General features: G+C 39.4%; 1 protein-coding gene across 1 annotated transcript in view; it reads right to left on the minus strand.

Annotated features, from left to right (window-relative positions):
- Positions 1-19,362, minus strand: part of Ttc33 (tetratricopeptide repeat domain 33) — a 40,318-nt gene that overhangs the window by 4,935 nt on the left and 16,021 nt on the right. Inside the window, exon 3 of the mRNA XM_041631208.1 lies at positions 4,131-4,212. Coding sequence (XP_041487142.1) covers positions 4,131-4,212 — 82 coding nt within the window. The remainder of the gene's footprint in view (positions 1-4,130; positions 4,213-19,362) is intronic.

Here is a 19,362-nt window from a genome sequence, read left to right on the forward strand (position 1 = left end):
ATGTAATTTTTAGGAAACACACAAGTCTTGCTGTTAAACCTAGATAAATGAATTTGTTCAACCAGTCATTCAACAATAACAGTTTACCTGCTGTGAGAATTAAACACCCTGCAGGCCTCACAACTCGGCTTTTTAAGCCAGCCACACATATCAGAAAATTCACAGAACTAGAGATCCAAACGCCCATGGGAAACAGTTGTACTTCATTTGTACCCTTTGAGTCCATGAACATTTTGGAACATTCTTGACACGAACACCATTTTTAGGTTCTAAATTAAACTTTTCGTATAGTTCCCACGAATCTTCCCCTAACCTGCACGTATTTTAGCCCTGAATGTGAAAGCTTTCAAATGAAGGGCTTTAAGGAACCTGCTTCAGTGGAACTAATTTGTGTTCTTCCTCAATAAAATAAAGCTATTAAAGCATGTGACTTTCATTTCAGAGTATTATGTGTTAAAAATACTTGTTAATATACATCAAGGCTGAACTGCAATCACTTTTTAGAGGCTGTTTTGCTGCTTTAATTTTGAGAGTTTCCCTATGGAGCTCAAGCTCCTGGAACTCCTGACTCTCCTTGCCTTAGTCTCCCAGAGTGCTGGGATGGCAGCATGTGCCACCACACCCAGCTGTCTGAGACAGTCAGTATTCCTTAGATAACTAGTTCAGGTGCTCGGAGGCTCTCTATACAGAGGGTCGCCACTAAGTACTAGAAATGCATATTTAATACAAATGCCAGTTTCTTAACTGGTAATCACACCTTTCCCAGCCTTTTTGCCCAGATCTATGCAATTTAGTTTCTTTTCATTTCATCTGTATTTACCTCTTAGGCAGATGTGACTTGGGACCTCTACTTCCACTCATAAGCCTTACTTAGTTGCTGTTGGGTTGGCTTAATGAGACCTAGAGAGGTTAAATGTCTTGTTCTTCAGTACTTCTTTTGGGCAACAAGCCCTGTGGGGAATTCTTCCTATCAAGTTGATTTAGCTTACATACTGAATTATGTAAGATTAGTACATGCAGAAATAACTAGAGGGGATGGAAACGTTGAAAAGGGGATCCAAGAAGATGAACTCAATGCATTTTAACATTTTTTTTTCTTTTAAACATCAAGATAAATATCTCAGAACACTTCAGTGGCGAGATTCAGTCTAGGAATTCAGCTTGCTATCAACCACGGAACAGGTTATCCTACTTCCTACAACAAATGTTCCACTAACCTGTTCAAATAGGCCAAGGAGAAACCTTTAATACCCAAGGAGAAAAAACCTTATCTTCCCGAGTTATCATGCCACAATGATATTTTAAATATTAACAAAAGTAAACCAAACACTCCTATAAAACAGAAGAAAAGAAGGTGAGCATTGAAGATGTAGCTACATGCTTCTTCTGATGAAGCTGCCCTCCTTATCTGCTCCCAGGGTGACATCTCTTCAGTTACAGCAGCAGGACCATCTTAGACTGAGTTTGTTCATCCTCCGAATCCTGTTAGCATGTGTCTGGGGATTTTCCAGACTGAAAGCAGAAGCCAGAAGTACAGTTTTGTGCAGCAAGATGACCAGACACTTGGAGATGGGTCATTCCTGTCAGCCTCCACCTTCTGCTTTTCAGAAATGGAGTGGTCAGGGTGCACCCATAGGTGATATTGCTGCCGTGTCACTCACTGTTGATCTGTCTCTTAAGGCTGTCCTCTTTCATGTTTGCTGTCCACTCCTATGTGGTTGTGACATACAGCCTGGGAAGTTACCAGTAGGTCTGATATGACTGCCTTTTCCACCTTTATCTCCAAAATGTCTTTCCATAATTTAGTAGAAATTTTGTCTTTTCCTCCTCTTTTATCTATTTTTTTCTTTCTTTCCCTCTTCTTCTTCTTCTGGAAGTTCCACTCCCTCCCTCTTTGGTGACTGACACTAAAACTCCCCTGCTCCAATCCCTTCAGCTGTTGGACACAGCCCTTATCAATGGGTTTTATCAGCTGGCACAGTTCTAAATCAGTTCTCTAAGCTTTTGGAGACTTTCACCAAGGCCAAGTAGCTACAAAGTACTTGGTCTCACCTGTGCCGAAACAGAAACGTTTCTAGTTTTCCTTTATGCTGGTACTACAGCCGTCCTAGGAAAATGACCTCACCCCCAGGGCAGATGTGGAGCACTGTAACAGTTCTGAAAGGCTCTTGCAATTTTGAGTCTTCAATGATTTCTAAGTTATATTTTTTCAAGAACTGTTTATTAAAGTTTTATCTTCTGCCAGGTCACTGAGCAATTCTAAGCAATTTTTGAGCAATTCCTTTTTACAACATTAAGTTTTGCTTTGCTACAACTTACCACAGTTGTAATATCTCCCTATTTAGAGTCTGCCAGTCCTGTAATGGCAATCAGATACTCTGGAATTAACTCTTTATAGGTAGACATGAAGGAAATAGCATATATACAATTTAATGTTAATCTTTTTCCCCCGTTTTCAAATAGATCAAAAGAAACATGTCTCAGGAAAAAAATCAGCACTTAGAATTCCAAAAGTCCTTCAACAGAAAAGTGCTTCACTGCCAAGTGTGCATCCCAATCACTAGTCAAGCTCTTATAAACCTTTCCATGCCCCTCATTAATAATGTCATCAGGATTTCTGGTCCAAATAGGATTTGCTTGGTTGAGTGCTTCTTGATCGATGCACCTTTCCTTAATCTTCTTCTAGTCACTATTCTCTGTCCCCTCCCTCCTCCTCACTCCCACTCCCTCTCCACTCCCTCCTCCCCCTTCTCCTGCATGAACAGCTTCTATTTAAGGAAGGTTTGTCACCAGGCTTCTTTTCTTCCTTGTCTTCAGCCTTATAATCACTGACTTCTTCACCAAACTCTTCCACAAAGAGAGCAACAGGCTAGTCAATAAACTGAGAATGCTTCTTCATAATCTCTTTTATTACTCTTTCCTCTGAGAACTCAGTTTGGTCTTCTTTCAGAGATAGGCTAGTCTTTGCTCCAAGGCTCACAAGTCCCCTGTGACCGACGCTAAACTCCTTTGGTCCAATCCCTCCAGCTGTTGGACACAGCCCTTATCAGCTGCCGCAGTTCTAAACCAGTTCTCTAAGCTTTTGAAGATGTTTCACCAAGGCCATACTGTGAATGATCCCTCTGCTAAAGATTCCCAGGCATGCTGCTCACCATTACATGCTTGGTGACCATAATCACTTTCTGAGCAATGAAATACACAGTAAAAACCAAAACCAAACTGGCCAATCACAAAAGTATCTGCACCAGCCTGCAAAGCACCCATAAAGGCTTTCACAAATGTACTTTTGGCAACCTTACCAAAGTAGCTGATCAAGTCAACACTGGTCATTCTAATTCCAGTATCTGCAATAGTGAGAGTTTGATCCTGTTTGTTAGGAATAAGAATTGACAAGGAACTCCTTCCCATAGTCTTGTTACCGGGATCTGATATGCTCTCACATTTGATTTATACAAAGCATCTGATAAATCTGAAATGAATGCCCCAAAAAAGATCTGTTTCATTAGAAATCATTGATAATCAAGTGACATTAGATGGGCAATTTGTATATGAAAGGCAGTTTCAACCTCTGCTTCTCCATTGGTCAGGCTTAGGTCTGGGTTTCCTCAAACATCTTCACTGAGTGACTAGTACACACTCCACTAGGAGTAGCTCTAGGTATGCTGGAGCAGCAGATGCATACATTCAAATACATATATAGGTATGTGTGTGCATATACATACACACACATACACACATGTATACCTGTATGTGTGCATATATATATATATATATATATATATATATATATATATATACACATATTCCAAATACAATGCATCCTCATTTTGAAGAAAAATTAGCTACTGGTAGACAATTAATTTACAACCCAAGTAGAAACTTGTCATCTATTTTAAAAATGTACTAATAATTTTATCCATGTTATATCTTCTCAAAGCTAGGTTGAAATAACAGTTGACCTCATTGCAAAAGCAAATGCATTTCTAACTTTATATACAATACAACATTTTAAATATTTTTAAAAATAAATTGTATTGAGAGAAATGAGAGCAGACATATTTGTTTAGCACTGCTCACCAAACAAACACAGCCTAATTATATAGAAAAATCAAATTCCTTTTGGTTGGTACCTGTGATTTCATCTCATAAAGGGTGGCATCATCTGGGGTCAGCTGCAGTGCTTCGTCCCACTTCTGGATTGCCTCCTGGTACCTGTAATTGTTAACGTTGCATTAATATCACTTTGATTCGTTTTGTTTTTCGAGACAGGGTTTCTCTGTAGCTTTGGAGCCTGTCCTGGAACTCGCTCTTGAGATCAAGCTGGTCTCAAAATCACAGAGATCCGCCTCTGCCTCCAGAGTGCTGGGATTAAAGCTGTGCACCACCACCACCCAAATTTTTTTAATTTTAACTAAATCTTTGAGAGTACATGTTAATTTGAAAACTGGGGACTTGAAAATAATTACTAAGAAAATTTCCTATTTAGAAATTGATAATAATACTGTTTTAAAAAAAAAACCTTAGGCAAATTAAAGAAATGAAGGAAAAAAGCAACAAGAGAAAAGGACAGAATATAAATAAGAGATCTTACAAATCTCTTTCTAAGATTTTGGAGCTCAGGCTAGCAAGATGGCTCAGAGGGGTAAAGCCTAACCCCTGAGTTCAATCCCTGTATTCCACAGAGAGGTTAAAAAAAACTAACTCTACGAACTTGTCCTCTGACCTACACACACACCATAACAGGTATAAACACATAATTAATAGTAATAATAAAAATACATTTTAAAAGAGCTTTGTGAGCTGAGAAATCGCTACCAAAATGTCTTTTTTTATTTAACTTCACTGATGGGATCTGTACTCTAACAAACTTGTTTTAAATATTTGCAACCATGCCTAAGTTCTCCTATAGAAATCTACTTGGTAGAGATGTCAGTCTGTCCTGGCTAGTTTTATGACAATTTGACACATCTGAATTCATCTGAGAGGAAGGAACCTCAACTGAGCAAATGCCTCCATATAACTAAATTGTAGGTAGGCAAACCTGTAGGGCATTTCTTAATTAACGGTTGTTGGGGGAGGACCAAGAGCATTGTGGGTGAGGCCACGTCTGGGGTGGTAGTCTTGGGTTCCGTAAGAAAGCAGGCTGAGCAAGCCAGTAAGCAGCACACCTGCATGGCCTCTGCATCAGCTCCTGCCTCCAAGTTCTGTCTTGTTTGAGTTCCTGCCCTGAAGCAGTGATGTGGAAATGTATGCAAAATAAACCTTTTCCTCCCCAAATTGCTTTTGGTCATGGAAAGGACAACTGTCTATTTTTGTTCATAAGTATACATATATGGCGAGCTTAAGAGATAGGGAAATGCACCTAAAATAATATGCAGATGACAGGCTTCTAGTGTGCTGCGGTTTGAATGTGTTGTGTCCCTTAAAGGTGTCTATGTGAACACTTAGTCCAGATGGCTGCACTAACTAAAGTTGTGGAACCTTTAAGAAATAGATCACTAGGGGCTGACCCAAAACAGAGTACACAGCCCTTTATCCTCTTCCACCAGGACGTGAGACATGAGGAGTCCAGCTGCACACTCCTGCCAGTGTGGCACTACCTTCCTGCTCCCTAGGCAATGCTGCTGAGCACTATTCCTATTCCAACTACCTGCACCTGTCTGCAGCCCAGGGCTGTGAATCACTGACAATGTATGCCACAGTCAAGATTATCATGCACTAAATTCTCTTACATCATTTCTTGCTACTTGTTTTCCAGACCCTTCATTTCCTCATATGTGTTCTGTATGTACAATACTCAGTGATAACTGTTATTGATTGGATGGATGGATAGATGGATGGATGGATGGAGATGTATGCAAGTGTTGATGTGTGTGGAGGTCATAGGAAGGTATCCTTTATTGCTCCTGCCTTCTTCATTTGAGCTAGGTACATTCTGAGCCTGAAACATTCCATTTCTGTCACAGTAGCTGGCCAGGGAGCTTCTGGGATCCACTATCTCCCAGCCAACAATGCTGGGGTTCCAGGTACACATTGTCATGTCCAGTCTTAAGTGAGTGCTGGAGATCTGGACTGGGTCCTCATGTGTATTCAGTAAGCATTCTTCCAGACTCAGTCACCTCCCCATCTAACCCACATAGTGTTATTGCTATTTTAGAGTGCTTCAGAGAACAAGCTTACTGTAAGAGATTACTGTACATTACACCCAAAGCAAAACTGCACACTCTTCGTTATCACTGAGTCTCTTGACTTTATCAAAAGCCACATCAAGAGACTGGCCTAAACCACTCAGGTTTTTTATTTTTATTCTAATTATTTTTATTTACATGCATAATTACACTGGCCTGAAATATATTTCTCATTTTCACATTATACTACTTGGAAAAGACAAGTGATTAGTTAATTATAAATTATACACTACCAAAGGTGAACAGTCTCTGAGCACTGACCACGATGCCAGTTACTTCACACGCATTATTTTACTTGACCCTCACCAGAACCCCAGGTGGCATTAATTATTATCTCCATTTTATAAATAAGAAAGCTGAAGATTAAAAGGGAAGCTAATTTGCCAAAGGCAGATAACACTGCAGCTACAAGGGAGAAGCAGGATGGGAAGGCAACAATTGTAACATCACAGCCAAATGCTAAGCCAAAACTTGATCCTATTTCCTCACTAGTACTCTGCTATGGCAAACAAAAGTGAGTAAACAGGCTTCCCAGTGAGATAGGAAAGGACTGATGGAGGGAGAGACAGGTAAAGCTCATCAACCCTACCGACTGTAAGGGGAATTTAAGATGCAGTCCTGGGGTCAAGTGAGCCAGCAGCATCACTTGCACAGTGTGTATGGGTAGCAAGGAAAGCTGAGAATAAAATCTAAGTTTGGTATGGTAACACATGCCTGTAATCCCTGCACTCAGAAGGCAGGGACAGGGAGATCGCTCCAATTTCCAGGCCACTGTGTGTTACATAGTAATCTCCAGGCAACCAGGTATACATTGAAAAACCTTGTCTTACAAAAACAAAACATATCTCACTAGGCATCCTTTTTGAGTAGCCTTTAAGTTTTTCTAAGTATACTCTACTGTGTACACACAATTAAGCTCTTGTTTGAAATGTATCTATGTAATGTTCTGGACTACTCAGAGAAATCACGAGGAGACATTGACGGAGATTTTGTATGTTGTGTGAAGGACTAGGGGATAAACAAGACACTAAAATGATACATGAAAAGGAATTCCTTTATGTGCGAGGCTAAATTTAAAGGGAAACTATAAAAAATGTTGGAGATTTAACCATGTTAATTCTGGTTGATTTTCGTCATTAAAAAGCCTGGTGATTCTTCACTACAGAATAGTTATTTATGTTAATAATGAGATTGTGTTCTTTAAAGGTAAAAGAAGGATTAAGGTCCTATATAAAAGTTAATAATTAATCATCATATTGTAGCCCTCTGAGTTACAGGGTTCTATATGATTGGCCTCCTATAAAATGACAAGGCTAAAGCTCTTAGCTATTCAGACTTTCACAGAGAAATTCAAACATGTTTATTAAAAAATTCAACATCTATGGTCGGTAAATGAAAATTACAGTCTAACTGTTACTATAATGGTTAATAATAGGACAAGAAGTTAATATTATGAGTTTATATTAATTCTGAGGGTATAAAAAATATACAGGCCTGAGGACATCAATACAGGTTGTAAGGGTCTGTCTGAGGCATAAAAGTTTGGATTATATAGGTCTGAGAGGATATTCTGAAAAATATAAATACAATTTATAAGAAATAATGGCTTAAGATGTATTTAAAAATTATTACAAGATTTATTTCCCCTTCCACAGTATTATTATAATAGGACTTCAAAATGTTCAGCAAACTGATAGAACAATGACTGCTTACTGTTTGGGTCACAAGCTTAAGACGTTAAATTTCTTTTCATTGCCTTCTAAATACAGGCTTATATGCTGTTTAACCCAAATCTACAGTTTTTGCTAGGACTTAAGGATGTGAGTCACTCCTACTGTTTTACTGATACCTGTTACCTGCTTTTTCTACAATATGGATTTCAGTACAGATTGATAATGCTAATATATCTAAAACTTGTATTTTTTATAAAATGGAGATTCATATAAACTTCAGAAAATTGAGAAAATTATAAAACTTGGATCTACTTCTCATGAGTTAAAAGAATTATGGTATTTTTTATCTCTCCTGGTCTTGGGACTCTTCCCCTTCCTTAATTATTGAGACTGTGAGTTCATAACTTTAACTTCTGTTCCCAGTTTGTATCTGTCTCACCAGGTTCCCACTTGGGGGACAAGCACATCCAAGCATCAACTACTGATAACAATCTGCTCCAAATGACTTTGAGTCCTGAACTCTCTGAAACCTGATGTGGACCAGTCCAGCCAATGTGATTGCTGTCTGTTTAGCTTGTCAGTGAACCAGATGCTTCTAAGTTCCCTCATTGCCTTTGACTAACACTGTAGTCTTCCAGGGCCCTGAGAGCAATGTCCTAAGGTCAGCAGGAAGTAATTACAGAAATAAATACGTTGTCCCTGTTCCCTCCCTGGAATGTTAGATAAAAAGAAAATTTCTCTGTCAGTCATCACAGGGATTTTGGTCAATTATGCCTTTAATAAATGATAACTCCTGTCTGGGTACCATTAAGTTAATGATGCTAAAACCTCAATTTCAGCCTCTGGAACAAACTCATCTCAGAGATTTTAGATGACGCACTATGCAAAAGCAGAAATCCTAAAGGGGCATATGGGAGTCTTAAGACTCAATTAAAAATATAATTAAAAAGGGGGAGTTAGGGCTATACCCACAGTCATCATATGTGTATTTTATTTTAAAATTTTAAATATTTAAAATGTAAATGTCTGTGAGCAATCTGCCATGAATAGATTTTGGCATGAAAGCACCACCACATAATTTACCCAGGTCTAATGCGTAAATTAATGGTGTAAATCCATCTACTGGTTTATGAAAGGATCCCGACAAGGTTTTGATATAGGGAAAGAGCATATTTGTGTTTTTTCACAGGATAAAATTGAAGCTCAAGGCCAGGCGATGGTGCCGCGCACCTTTAATCCCAGCACTTGTGAGGCAGAGGCAGGCGGATCTCTGTGAGTTCGAGACCAGCCTGGTCTACAGAGCTAGTTCCAGGACAGGCTCCAAAACCACAGAGAAACCCTGTCTCGAAAAACCAAAAAAAAAAAAAAAAAAAATTGAAGCTCAATTGATCTGGTGTGTGGAACCAAAAAATACTGATCCTGATGTTGCTGATAATAATCCAGAAAAGCCAGAGTGAGACCTACTGGGCCTTTGTCCCTGATCCACCCAGTTTACACCCTGCTGTTTGGAAGGAAAGGAGACTATGTTGGCAGTCAATGATAACACAACTTTTAGATTGACCTGCCACACAAGAGTTCCAGATTACTTGAAAATTTTATGTTGGCAAAGGAATTCCTGTATGTTTTGCAAAGAATGCTGCTTTAGAGAGATGGCCTTGGAGTGCTTCCAAACTAATAATGGGACATGATAAACAATGTACATATTATACCAAGTTATTACTTCCTCAAGGTAATTGGGTAAATGGTACTTCACCCCCTCAACGATTTCCTCCACACACAAAGGAACTGCGAGAGTCTAACAGGACTCTGTTGTGGAGACAATGTACTAATATTATCCCATTAAAGGACATCTCAGTACACTCTTGACTGGTCTGGAAATTAAGATTGTAGTGACTCTTATCCTTTATCTGCAGCAGAATCTTGGAACCGAGAACTGTCAGGTAGAATCTGGTATTCCAATACAAAATTTTACAGACTTATGTTTGGGAACTTGCTGCTGCCATGGGAACAGTGCCAGGACAATCCAGTTCCACAAAATCTGTTCCTCCCCCCCCCCCAAAAGAAACTGTTTTGGCTTATGTCAAAAGCCTTACGTTCTTTTAGTGGAAGAGATAAAAATCTCCATAAATGGTATTGTATTTAATGTTATCATGCCCTGATTGTATTTTGACTAATTGTATTTCTCAAGTGGAGTGGATGACCGTGTATTGATTTAAAACAACCTTCTTTTGTAATGTTGCCTGTGCATGTAAATGATCCATGGTTTGATGACAACGGGTTACAAGTAATTGAAGAAATTAAGAAAGCTTTAGGTAGACAGAAACGTGCTGCTGGATTAGTTGTAGCAGGAATTTCTGCTCTTGTTGTTATGCTAACTACGACTGCAGTTGCTTCAGTGGCTTTGTCTCATCTATCAATTTGTTAATCAATTATCTAAGAACGTTTCTATGACATTTGAGACACAAGAAGACACAGATGTAAAAATGGAATATAAGCTGAATGCCTCCACCACCGCACCCCAGAAAGGGTAAGGTCTCCCTGGGAGAATCAACAAAGTCTGACATACCAAGTTGAGGCAGGACCAAGTCCCTCCCCGCTATACCAAGGTTGAGAAAGGTATCCCATGAACTGACTTTTTGGAAGGCTTTTAAGACAGGAACTTACTACATACCAGGCTGGCCACAAACTCACACAGGCCTTCCTCTGCCTCCTGAGTACTGAGATTGCAGGCGTGTACCACCAAGTCCAGCTCCTTCATAGCTTTTAATACAACTACCTGAACACTATGTTTAATTTTAGGTGTAAGGCTACTCAAACTTTAGGAGTTCCTTTCTAATAATGTGAAAATAGTACAGCCATCTTACCGCTCATTACTCAAACTTCTTCATTCACCTCAGTTTTATCTTTTGTAAATATCATATTTACTATGTTTTCTTTTTTCTTGATAATTCCTTTCATGTACACAATGGCATATGATCATATCCTCTCCCTTTGCCCTCGTCCAGCACTCCTCACCCCTTAACAACCCCCCTCCTGAATTTTTCCTCTACCTCCTCTTCTTCATAATCCATTAAGTCCAATCAGTGCTGCCCATATGAGCATGGTTGTGGGGCTGTACAGAAGGATGAGCAATCTATCAGTTCTACCCCAAGTTTATGAAGTGTCATCACAATTCTGAGTATTTTCTACTAGCTCTACCTTTACCAACAATAAATCACAAATCTGGGTTTTTAATGTATTGTACTTCTCATATGCATATGAAACATTTCTTAGTGTCTTTAGATCACAAAATGATTCCCTGTAGCAAGCATACTAGAGTGTATATAAACATATATAGTACTTTTATTGATAGATATAAAAAACTGGATTTAACCACTCATTTTTTCAAGGCAAGGTGACCACAAGTTTTTCCACCCAGGCCATAGCTGACTGGAACAAAGGAAAATAGGCAATCCAAATAAACCAATCCAAGGTCTAGTTGACTATGTATAATTTCTATGGCCTGGTCCAACTGACATAAACCTATCAGATTCTTTGTGGAATCTGAAAATAGGAAACTGGAGAGTGAAAACTCTGGGAGGAGCAAACTGAAAACACAGGGAAATTGAGCAGCAGTAGGGCACAGCAGAGAAACTCAAGAGGAAGTCAATAATTCTCAACTTTATTGAGAATAAATGCCTGTGGTGCTCTGAATAAAAATGGCCCAAAAAGGCTCATATATTTGGATGCTTAGTCAGCAGAGAGTGGTACTATTTGAAAAGATTAGAAAGATTAGGAAGACTTGTGCTTTCTCTCTCACAGAATGTAGCTCTCAGCTACTTCTCTAGCGCCCATTTGCATGTTACCATACTCCCTGACGTGATGAAACTCTGATACTGCAAGTAAGTCCCCAATTAAATGCTTTCTCTTATTAGAGCTGTGCTGTGAGAAGTCCTTCTGTCTATGTGTTGCTTTTATTGGTTAATGAATAAAGAAACTGTTTTGACCTGTGATAGGGTAGAATAGAGCTAGGCGGAGAAAATTAAATTGAAGGCTGGGAGAAAGAAGGCAGAGTCAGGAGAAGCCATGTGGCTGACACTGGGGACAGACGTGCCAGAAGCTTGCTGGTAAGCCACAGCCACATGGCATTACACAGATGAACAGAAATGGGTTAATTTAAGATACAAGAGTAAACCAAAAATACACTTAAGTTATTGGCCAAACATTATTGCAAATCATATAGTTTCTCTGTGACTATTTCAAGGTCTGGGCAGCTGGGAATGAACAAGAGGCTTCTGCCATCAGAGTTGCATTAGTCATAGCGTCTCGTCAAATCAATAGAACAGTGACTGAGACAATGTCCAAATCCTTAACAAGGTCTACAAAGCCTGGCGACCTTTTCTGTCTCTGACCTGACCCCTTTCCATGATACACATCAATTATACTTTGGTCATATTCTGCTATTCCTCAGGTACATCAGGCAAACATCTGCTGTTAGGGCATTTTTAATGTTGTTTCCCCTGCCTGGACTTTTCTTTCCCTGAATAACTATACTACGAATACTCTAGACTTTTTCTTTGATTCCAACATATCGCAAGACACCCTTGCCTATATAGCCTAGATATTATTGACTAGCTAGTTCAACAAACTCAAATCTCAGTCGCCTCTCTGCCAAAAACATTACTTCTCTAACTTCTGACCAAATCAATTTTCAGAATTCTTTGTTTCTAACAAAGCATGGTGAATCCTGCTAAGAACATCATCAGAACAGATTGATGTGGCCTCACATTCACAACGTCAATCAAATGTATACTCAACACACATTAGGAGCTACAGGCTGCGCACACAGCAATGAAGGAGACAAAATGTCTACTTTAATAGAGCTTACACTCCAATACAAAAAACAGACATCAAATGAGTAATTGAATGAATATGACTGCTATAAAAAAGATATAGACAATTAGAAGACTAAAAGTAACCCACACTGTCTCAGTAGTTTAAAAAGGCCTGCCTGAAATGGTATTATTTGGGTAATTGCTGAAAGACAAAAATTAGTTGGCCATATGAAAATCTGAACAAAAAAATATTCTAAAGAGAGAATGCAAGAGCAGACAGGAGTATTTGTGAATGTGTTTGATATTATTTGGGAGAGGAGGATGAAATTCAGCCTGGTTTAAGCACAGTGGTAAAGAGATAAAGAAACATGCAGGGTCCTGAAATTTAAAAATAATACTTAAATTATATTTAAGTCTTAGTGTTGAGTTGATACTGATATTAATACTTTCATACAATTACAGGCACACTATAAAATTCAGACAATTATGTTAATCCACTAAGAATCCTTTTTAGCATAGTAAGAAATAGAAGTTTCAGATGCTTAGATTTTAAGTTAAGACTAGCATCATTAATTTCTCATTAACAAAGTAATTTCTAGAGCTGGGAGACAGCTTGTTTGGTAACGTGCCATCCTCACAGCCCACAGATCTCCTGGCTCTCTCGAGACACTACTCTGCCCCCTTGCTTTGATGCTCTTCTCACCTGCAAACCTTCGCAAGCATTCTTCACTCAGCCCTAACCCTGCTCCTCTATTTAATATCTTGTCTTTATATGATCCAATAAACCTGCTTAAATAATATAGCATTCAGGAACTACATCTTTTGGTGAATGTAAATAGACATAAATCAACAAAAAGCATAAAACTCTGGAAAATGGTGCTAAATACCACAAAGAGGATACCAAATACAAGAGTAACAACTGGAGCAATGGTAGACCATAGCCTTGTTTGACCTCAGCTGAGAATATACTTATCAGAAGACTCCCTGTTTTTGTCTCTCTATGCTTATCCACTAGTAAAGATGGACCACAGATAAAATTCATTTTAGTGGAAGGGAGTGGGATGAATAGGGGAGTGGAGAGTAGAAGTAATGAATGGAAATGATACATTACATAATATGTGAATTTCAAAAGCAAATTTAAAATACTGTTTAAAAATAATAAAATACATGTTAGTAAGCAGGTAAATTTAAAACACAGATAAGACAGTCACATATAGGAGACAGGAAACTGGACCATAGACAGTGCATCAGAGGTCTCGATGGTCCTACTAGGCAAAGGAAAGGTATAAATATGTCTTAAAATAAATCCTAAACTGTTCCGAGTTTCAGTTCGTATCTCATACTGAAATTATACAGTTAGAGGGGATTAATCATAAGTCCACTTCCAGTAATTAGGCTGCTTATTTACACAAATGGGTAAATATGCCCTCAGTAGTTTCTAATTAAGTATGGGCAGAACCAAGTCATCTATGGCAGATTAACCATGAGAACAGCAGAAAGAGCTGACATGGCATGAGGGTGGACACAGCACTGCATGAAGGCCATTTCTCAAAGCAATGGCAGTTTCTACCTAGTGCAAGAAACTTGAGTTTTACCACACTAACCGTAACCACACAGTCCTATTAGTCTTTACATACCTACGAGAGATGGCTTTTCTGAGACATGTGAGAAGTCAGTTTCAATCTTCCAAGTTTGACTTCTGATAATGGAACAATTAAATTATTTACTGCCCACATTCACTTCCCACATAAATGTCAGGAAAACCAAGTCAGCAGAAATTAGTACCAATATCACAGAATAATTTTGACCAAATAAAGGAAGAAAATAAACTATATGATCATAGCAAGCTGTCTTGTCTTCTTTTAATGATAAGACCACAAAGTATGCAAAGGGAAAAGCATAAATGGAATTCATTCCCTCCCCAGAGTAAATCCAATCCCTTTCTCCTTAGAAAAGCCCCTTATCAAATTTATTCTAGGAACATGCCAAGAAGGGGGCTCTGCAATAAAGGTACTTTCCCCAAACCTAATGACCTGAGTTTGATTTCCAATACCTTCATGGGGAAAAGAAAGAATCAAGTCCCACAAGTTGCCCTCTGACCTCCACATGTGAACAATGGCACATGCCTACTATGCACATGTCATACTGAATGGTTGAATGGTTATCAAAATTACTCTGGTAAATACTGCTTACAGCACTATGGAAACTTCTCTATAGATTAATTTGAAAATCTGAATTTGTTTCTGTGTTTGTTCTATGCATTGAATATCTCTTGGAAGGGGAAATAGAAACAATCTCCTGTGTAAACTTGGAGTAGGGGCAGGCAGATGAAGGGATGGGAACTTGAGAAAGTGGGTTGTGGGGGTTGGGTTCAGGAGGCAGGTTGGAAACAGGACAGAGAGTAAGGAAAAAGACATCTTCATGGGAGGAGTGGCATTTTGGGGTTAGGAAGAAACCTGGCACCAGGAAAACTCCTGGGGAATGCACAAGGATAACTCCAGCTAAGACTCTAGCAATAGTGGAGAGGGTGCCTGAACTGGCCCATCTACTGTAATCAGACTGGTGACTGCCCTAATTGTCATCAGAGATACTCTATCCAGTAACTGATGGAAGCAGATGCAGAGATCCACAGATAAGCACTGTGCTGAGCTCTGGAAGTCTTGCTGAAGAAAGAGAGGAGGAAATATAAGAGCCAGGGAGCTCATGATGGGGGAACCCACAGAGACAGCAGACCTATCCTCGTGGGAACTCATGGACTCTGAACCAACAGGGAGTCTCCATGAAACTGACCTAGGCCCTCTGAATGTGTTTGACAGTTGTGTATCTTGGTCTCTTTGTAAGGCTCCTAGCAATGAGAACAGATTGCTGGATTACATTGCCCAGCCTTGATGCAAGGAGAGAAGCTTGGCCCTGCCTCAACTTGATGCACCATGCTTTGTTCAAGTCCATGAGAGACACGCCCCTTTCTGAACGGAGGAGGAATAGAGAAAAGAGGGTACATGGGAAGAGGGGAATGACACTGAGAGGCTAGGAGGGATGGGAAACTGTGGTCGATATGTAAAAAAAAAAAAAAATTTTAAATCTATTCAGGCAGTGGCATTGGTACTCATTTCCCCTAACAGGAATCATCATTCCTGGAGGAGAAAGGTAGATACAGGAGTAGTCTAGATTCTTTATGTTATAGCATGAGATGATATAGAATAGGCCAAAAACCTGCTGCGTCTACCTAATCTGAAGTGTTAAATTTCACAATTAAACTTTAACCTGGGTTAGTGATGGAGCTCAGGGTCCTACCATCACTTCCGCTTATTTAGAGAATTTAACAATAGATGGAAGGCGCATTTTTGTTATAAGAGCGAATCTGTCCTAAAGATTTCACGTCTATCAAATGAATATGAAAATCCTAAGCAGAAGATTAGTAAATTACATCCAGAAACTTACAATACAAAATCCATACGTAACATAATGTACAGTGCAGAACATTAGAAATGTGGCTGTATGAAATGGAAAACAGAGGAAAAACATGAGCCAGTCAAAAGCCAGAAACAGCACCAGTTTCTGGTTATATATACCTCTGTGAGGTCATACACATATACATGCATATATATGGTATCAAATGGTATATACAGTATCAAATACTCTGTTGGTACCATTATGCACTAAGTTTGCATGACTTATCCAAAAAACATCACACGAATATTAAGTGCTTGTGCTTATTTAGGTAGACCGAGTAATCCCAGGCCTTTCCAAACAATGTTGGTGTATAACTCCTGACAACATGAGGAGCTGGAATCTGCAAAGTTCTGTTCCTTCTCTGGAATTCACAACGAGCCTTCCTTTGCCTGCAAATACTACAGCAATAAATATTCTAAGATACAGTGGTAGCAAATACCATTCCTTTAGCACTTCCATTCTGCCCAATCTTCTGTCTATACGGCCTACGCCATCTCTGCTCAACTGGAGTTTTACCCTGAAACCAGCCATATATTATGTCTTTTCACAGAGCTCCTAATGAACACCACATCAGAACTGTCTTTCCCCTCTTCATCTATCAATATATAAAGAAGTCTCTAGTAAATTAAAATACTCTGCTCTTCCTGGTGGCTCAAAATCACCAGCCATGAGTACCATTTGACTGACTCCATAGTAACTCATTTTTAAAGTATATTATAGTTTGGTTGTTTTTTTTTTTTACTTTTTAATGTATATTATGTTTTATGACTTTCTGGAAAGGGATAGAGATAATACGATTATTTAACATACAACTGATTTTACTACTCAAAGTCCTATAAAATGGCATGACTCACTCTCCTTTTACAGAGCAAAGGCTGAGAGCGACTACAAGACCAGTCCCAAGCTACACTGATGAAACCTGCCAACCCAAGCTACACTGATGAAACCTGCCAAAGCTAGTAAGTAAGGTGGCTCTTACAAACCCACAGTGCCTTCTACAACTACCTCAACAATGTCTCCCAATTTTTCTAGTCCTTCTGTATACTTTTTTATTAATTTGGAAATCAGAGTAGGTTTGATTTTTGGTTTGTTTTGAGTCAGGACGTCGTCACTCTGTAACCCTGGCTGGCTTGGAACTTGCTTTTGTAGACCAAGCTGGCCGTGAACTCCGAAGTCTGCCTGCCTTTTCCTCCTGACTGTGCCACCACATCTGGCCTGAGTAGGTGTTTTGTTCCTTTTTTTTTTATTATTATTCTTTTAAGCCACAGAAAATTTCTGTGCACGTAGAAGACACTACTATCACAGTCATCTCCATCTACCCCAATTTTCCTACCTGTCCCGGGAGAGAAGCATGGAACACACGCTAACAAAGGACAGGAAGTGATGAGGGGGAGTTAAAACAAGTTCTTCCCTGAAATAAAGTAAGTAATTTTAATTTTTACTTTATCCCATCTCATTATTTCAGTAATAGAAAGTAAAAGGGATCCTATGACTAGAGAACTGTGATTAGAGATAAGAAGAGAGAAGACAGAGGGCGAGGAGGAGAAAGAGGAAGAGGAAGGCAGGAGGGCAGGGAGACTAGGTATGACAGAGAGGCCTTAGCTCTTGGATGTCCAAGGTTCCAAGCATCTTTCCAGCCTTTCAGCTCCATGGAGGACTCTGGTCTCTAGAGCAGGGATGACAGGGCGACAGCCCTAGCTAGCAAATATTGTAGACTTTGTGGGCTTTGTAGACTTGTAGACTATAGTTTCTGTCACAACTACTCAGTTCTACCGTTGTGCCATAAAATCAGCCACAGACACGACATGAGCAAATATGACCATGGCTCTGTCAGAATAAAACATTTTACTTTCAAAAACAAGCAATGGTTTGCTCACCAATCTCTGCCTGGTTTGGCTACTGATGAAAGTTTGTCATGTTAGCCAAATGTTCTTTTTACTTCAAATTCTACACTCTGCCTTAATAAACTAGAGGCAGTTATTACAACACAACACAATGTCATTTATGGGAATTCAGAGAGGTATTTTCAACTGTCACTATGAGTTTAAGGAATTAGTGGCATGAGCCACACAGAGCCAAGGATGTCCACAGCCTGTAAGGAAAACAGCAATCCTGTACTACAGAGGTTGTCCTGCCCAAAAATGTCACTGACCCTACTGCTGAGAAGGAAGATGGTTTATCCTATCATCCAAGAAAGTTGTCCATATACAAAGAGCAAGATAAACTAAGAAATTTAAGAGAACACTAACCACAACTCCTTCTACTGCGTTAGGCAGATAGGCACGCATGCTTATACACAGAGACGTGTACATGTGCAAACACACCTCCCACAGATCTGTTAGGAATACAAATTGCAAAACAAAAAGAAAAGCATGTCTTCTCCTCACCCAACACTTTTATTTTGAAAATACAATCAATACTTCCAGATGAGTCTTTTCTTGCCTAAGTACACAAATATTTAAAGAGCAAATGAGCTGGCTCCCAGTGGTTAAAGTGAAGCAAGCAATGAAAAGTAATTCACTCCTGGCAGGCCGCTGGGCCCCTCCCACTCTCTTCTCCCACTCTGCTTCATTTCCCTGCCCTACAGGTAAATGGTGGCACCACTTAGTTCCTCCACTTGGGAAGTATTAGAAAGTTGGCACCTAATAAGTCAATAGATGGTCTCTCCCAACCCCATGGCCTATCTTCTAATTCAACTTCAGTCTGGAACAAACTGCAAAGACACAGCCCTGTTGCAGCTGTTGGATAGGAAACATTAAAAGATAAAAACTTGGTTTAAAGTCACTGTGGTTAATAAATGACTGAAGTCTGATTCAGCCAGTTTAAAGGCAGCCTTAAGAGCATGGAACTAATTTAGCACAAGGAAGGAAGCAGAGAGAACAGCTCAGGGATTACACAGGGCAGGGTGAGATAATGCCCCACAACGAAGCAAAGAACAGCTGGTGACCAAGCCAACTCAGTTAGCTAGCATGCTCACTCACCAGATGGAAATGTCACAGTGGTCAGTTCCTTTGCTCCCAATTACATTTCTAATTTACTACTGTTCAAATCTAATGAGCTATTTAGTTAATGGCATATTTTATAAATATTTATAGGTCATTTTCTCTGGTTGAGGTAGCATTCTAGATACTGAGAATGCTGCATTCTACAAGATATGAAGGTCCCTACTATTCCTCTAGAACATTCTAAATACTATATGGGAAGAAGGGGACATGGAGAAAAAGACAAGGTCCA

Source organism: Microtus oregoni, unplaced genomic scaffold (genome assembly GCF_018167655.1).
Source record: "Microtus oregoni isolate MIOR12 unplaced genomic scaffold, Mior012 000036F_ref0000092, whole genome shotgun sequence".
Lineage (NCBI taxonomy): Eukaryota > Metazoa > Chordata > Mammalia > Rodentia > Cricetidae > Microtus > Microtus oregoni.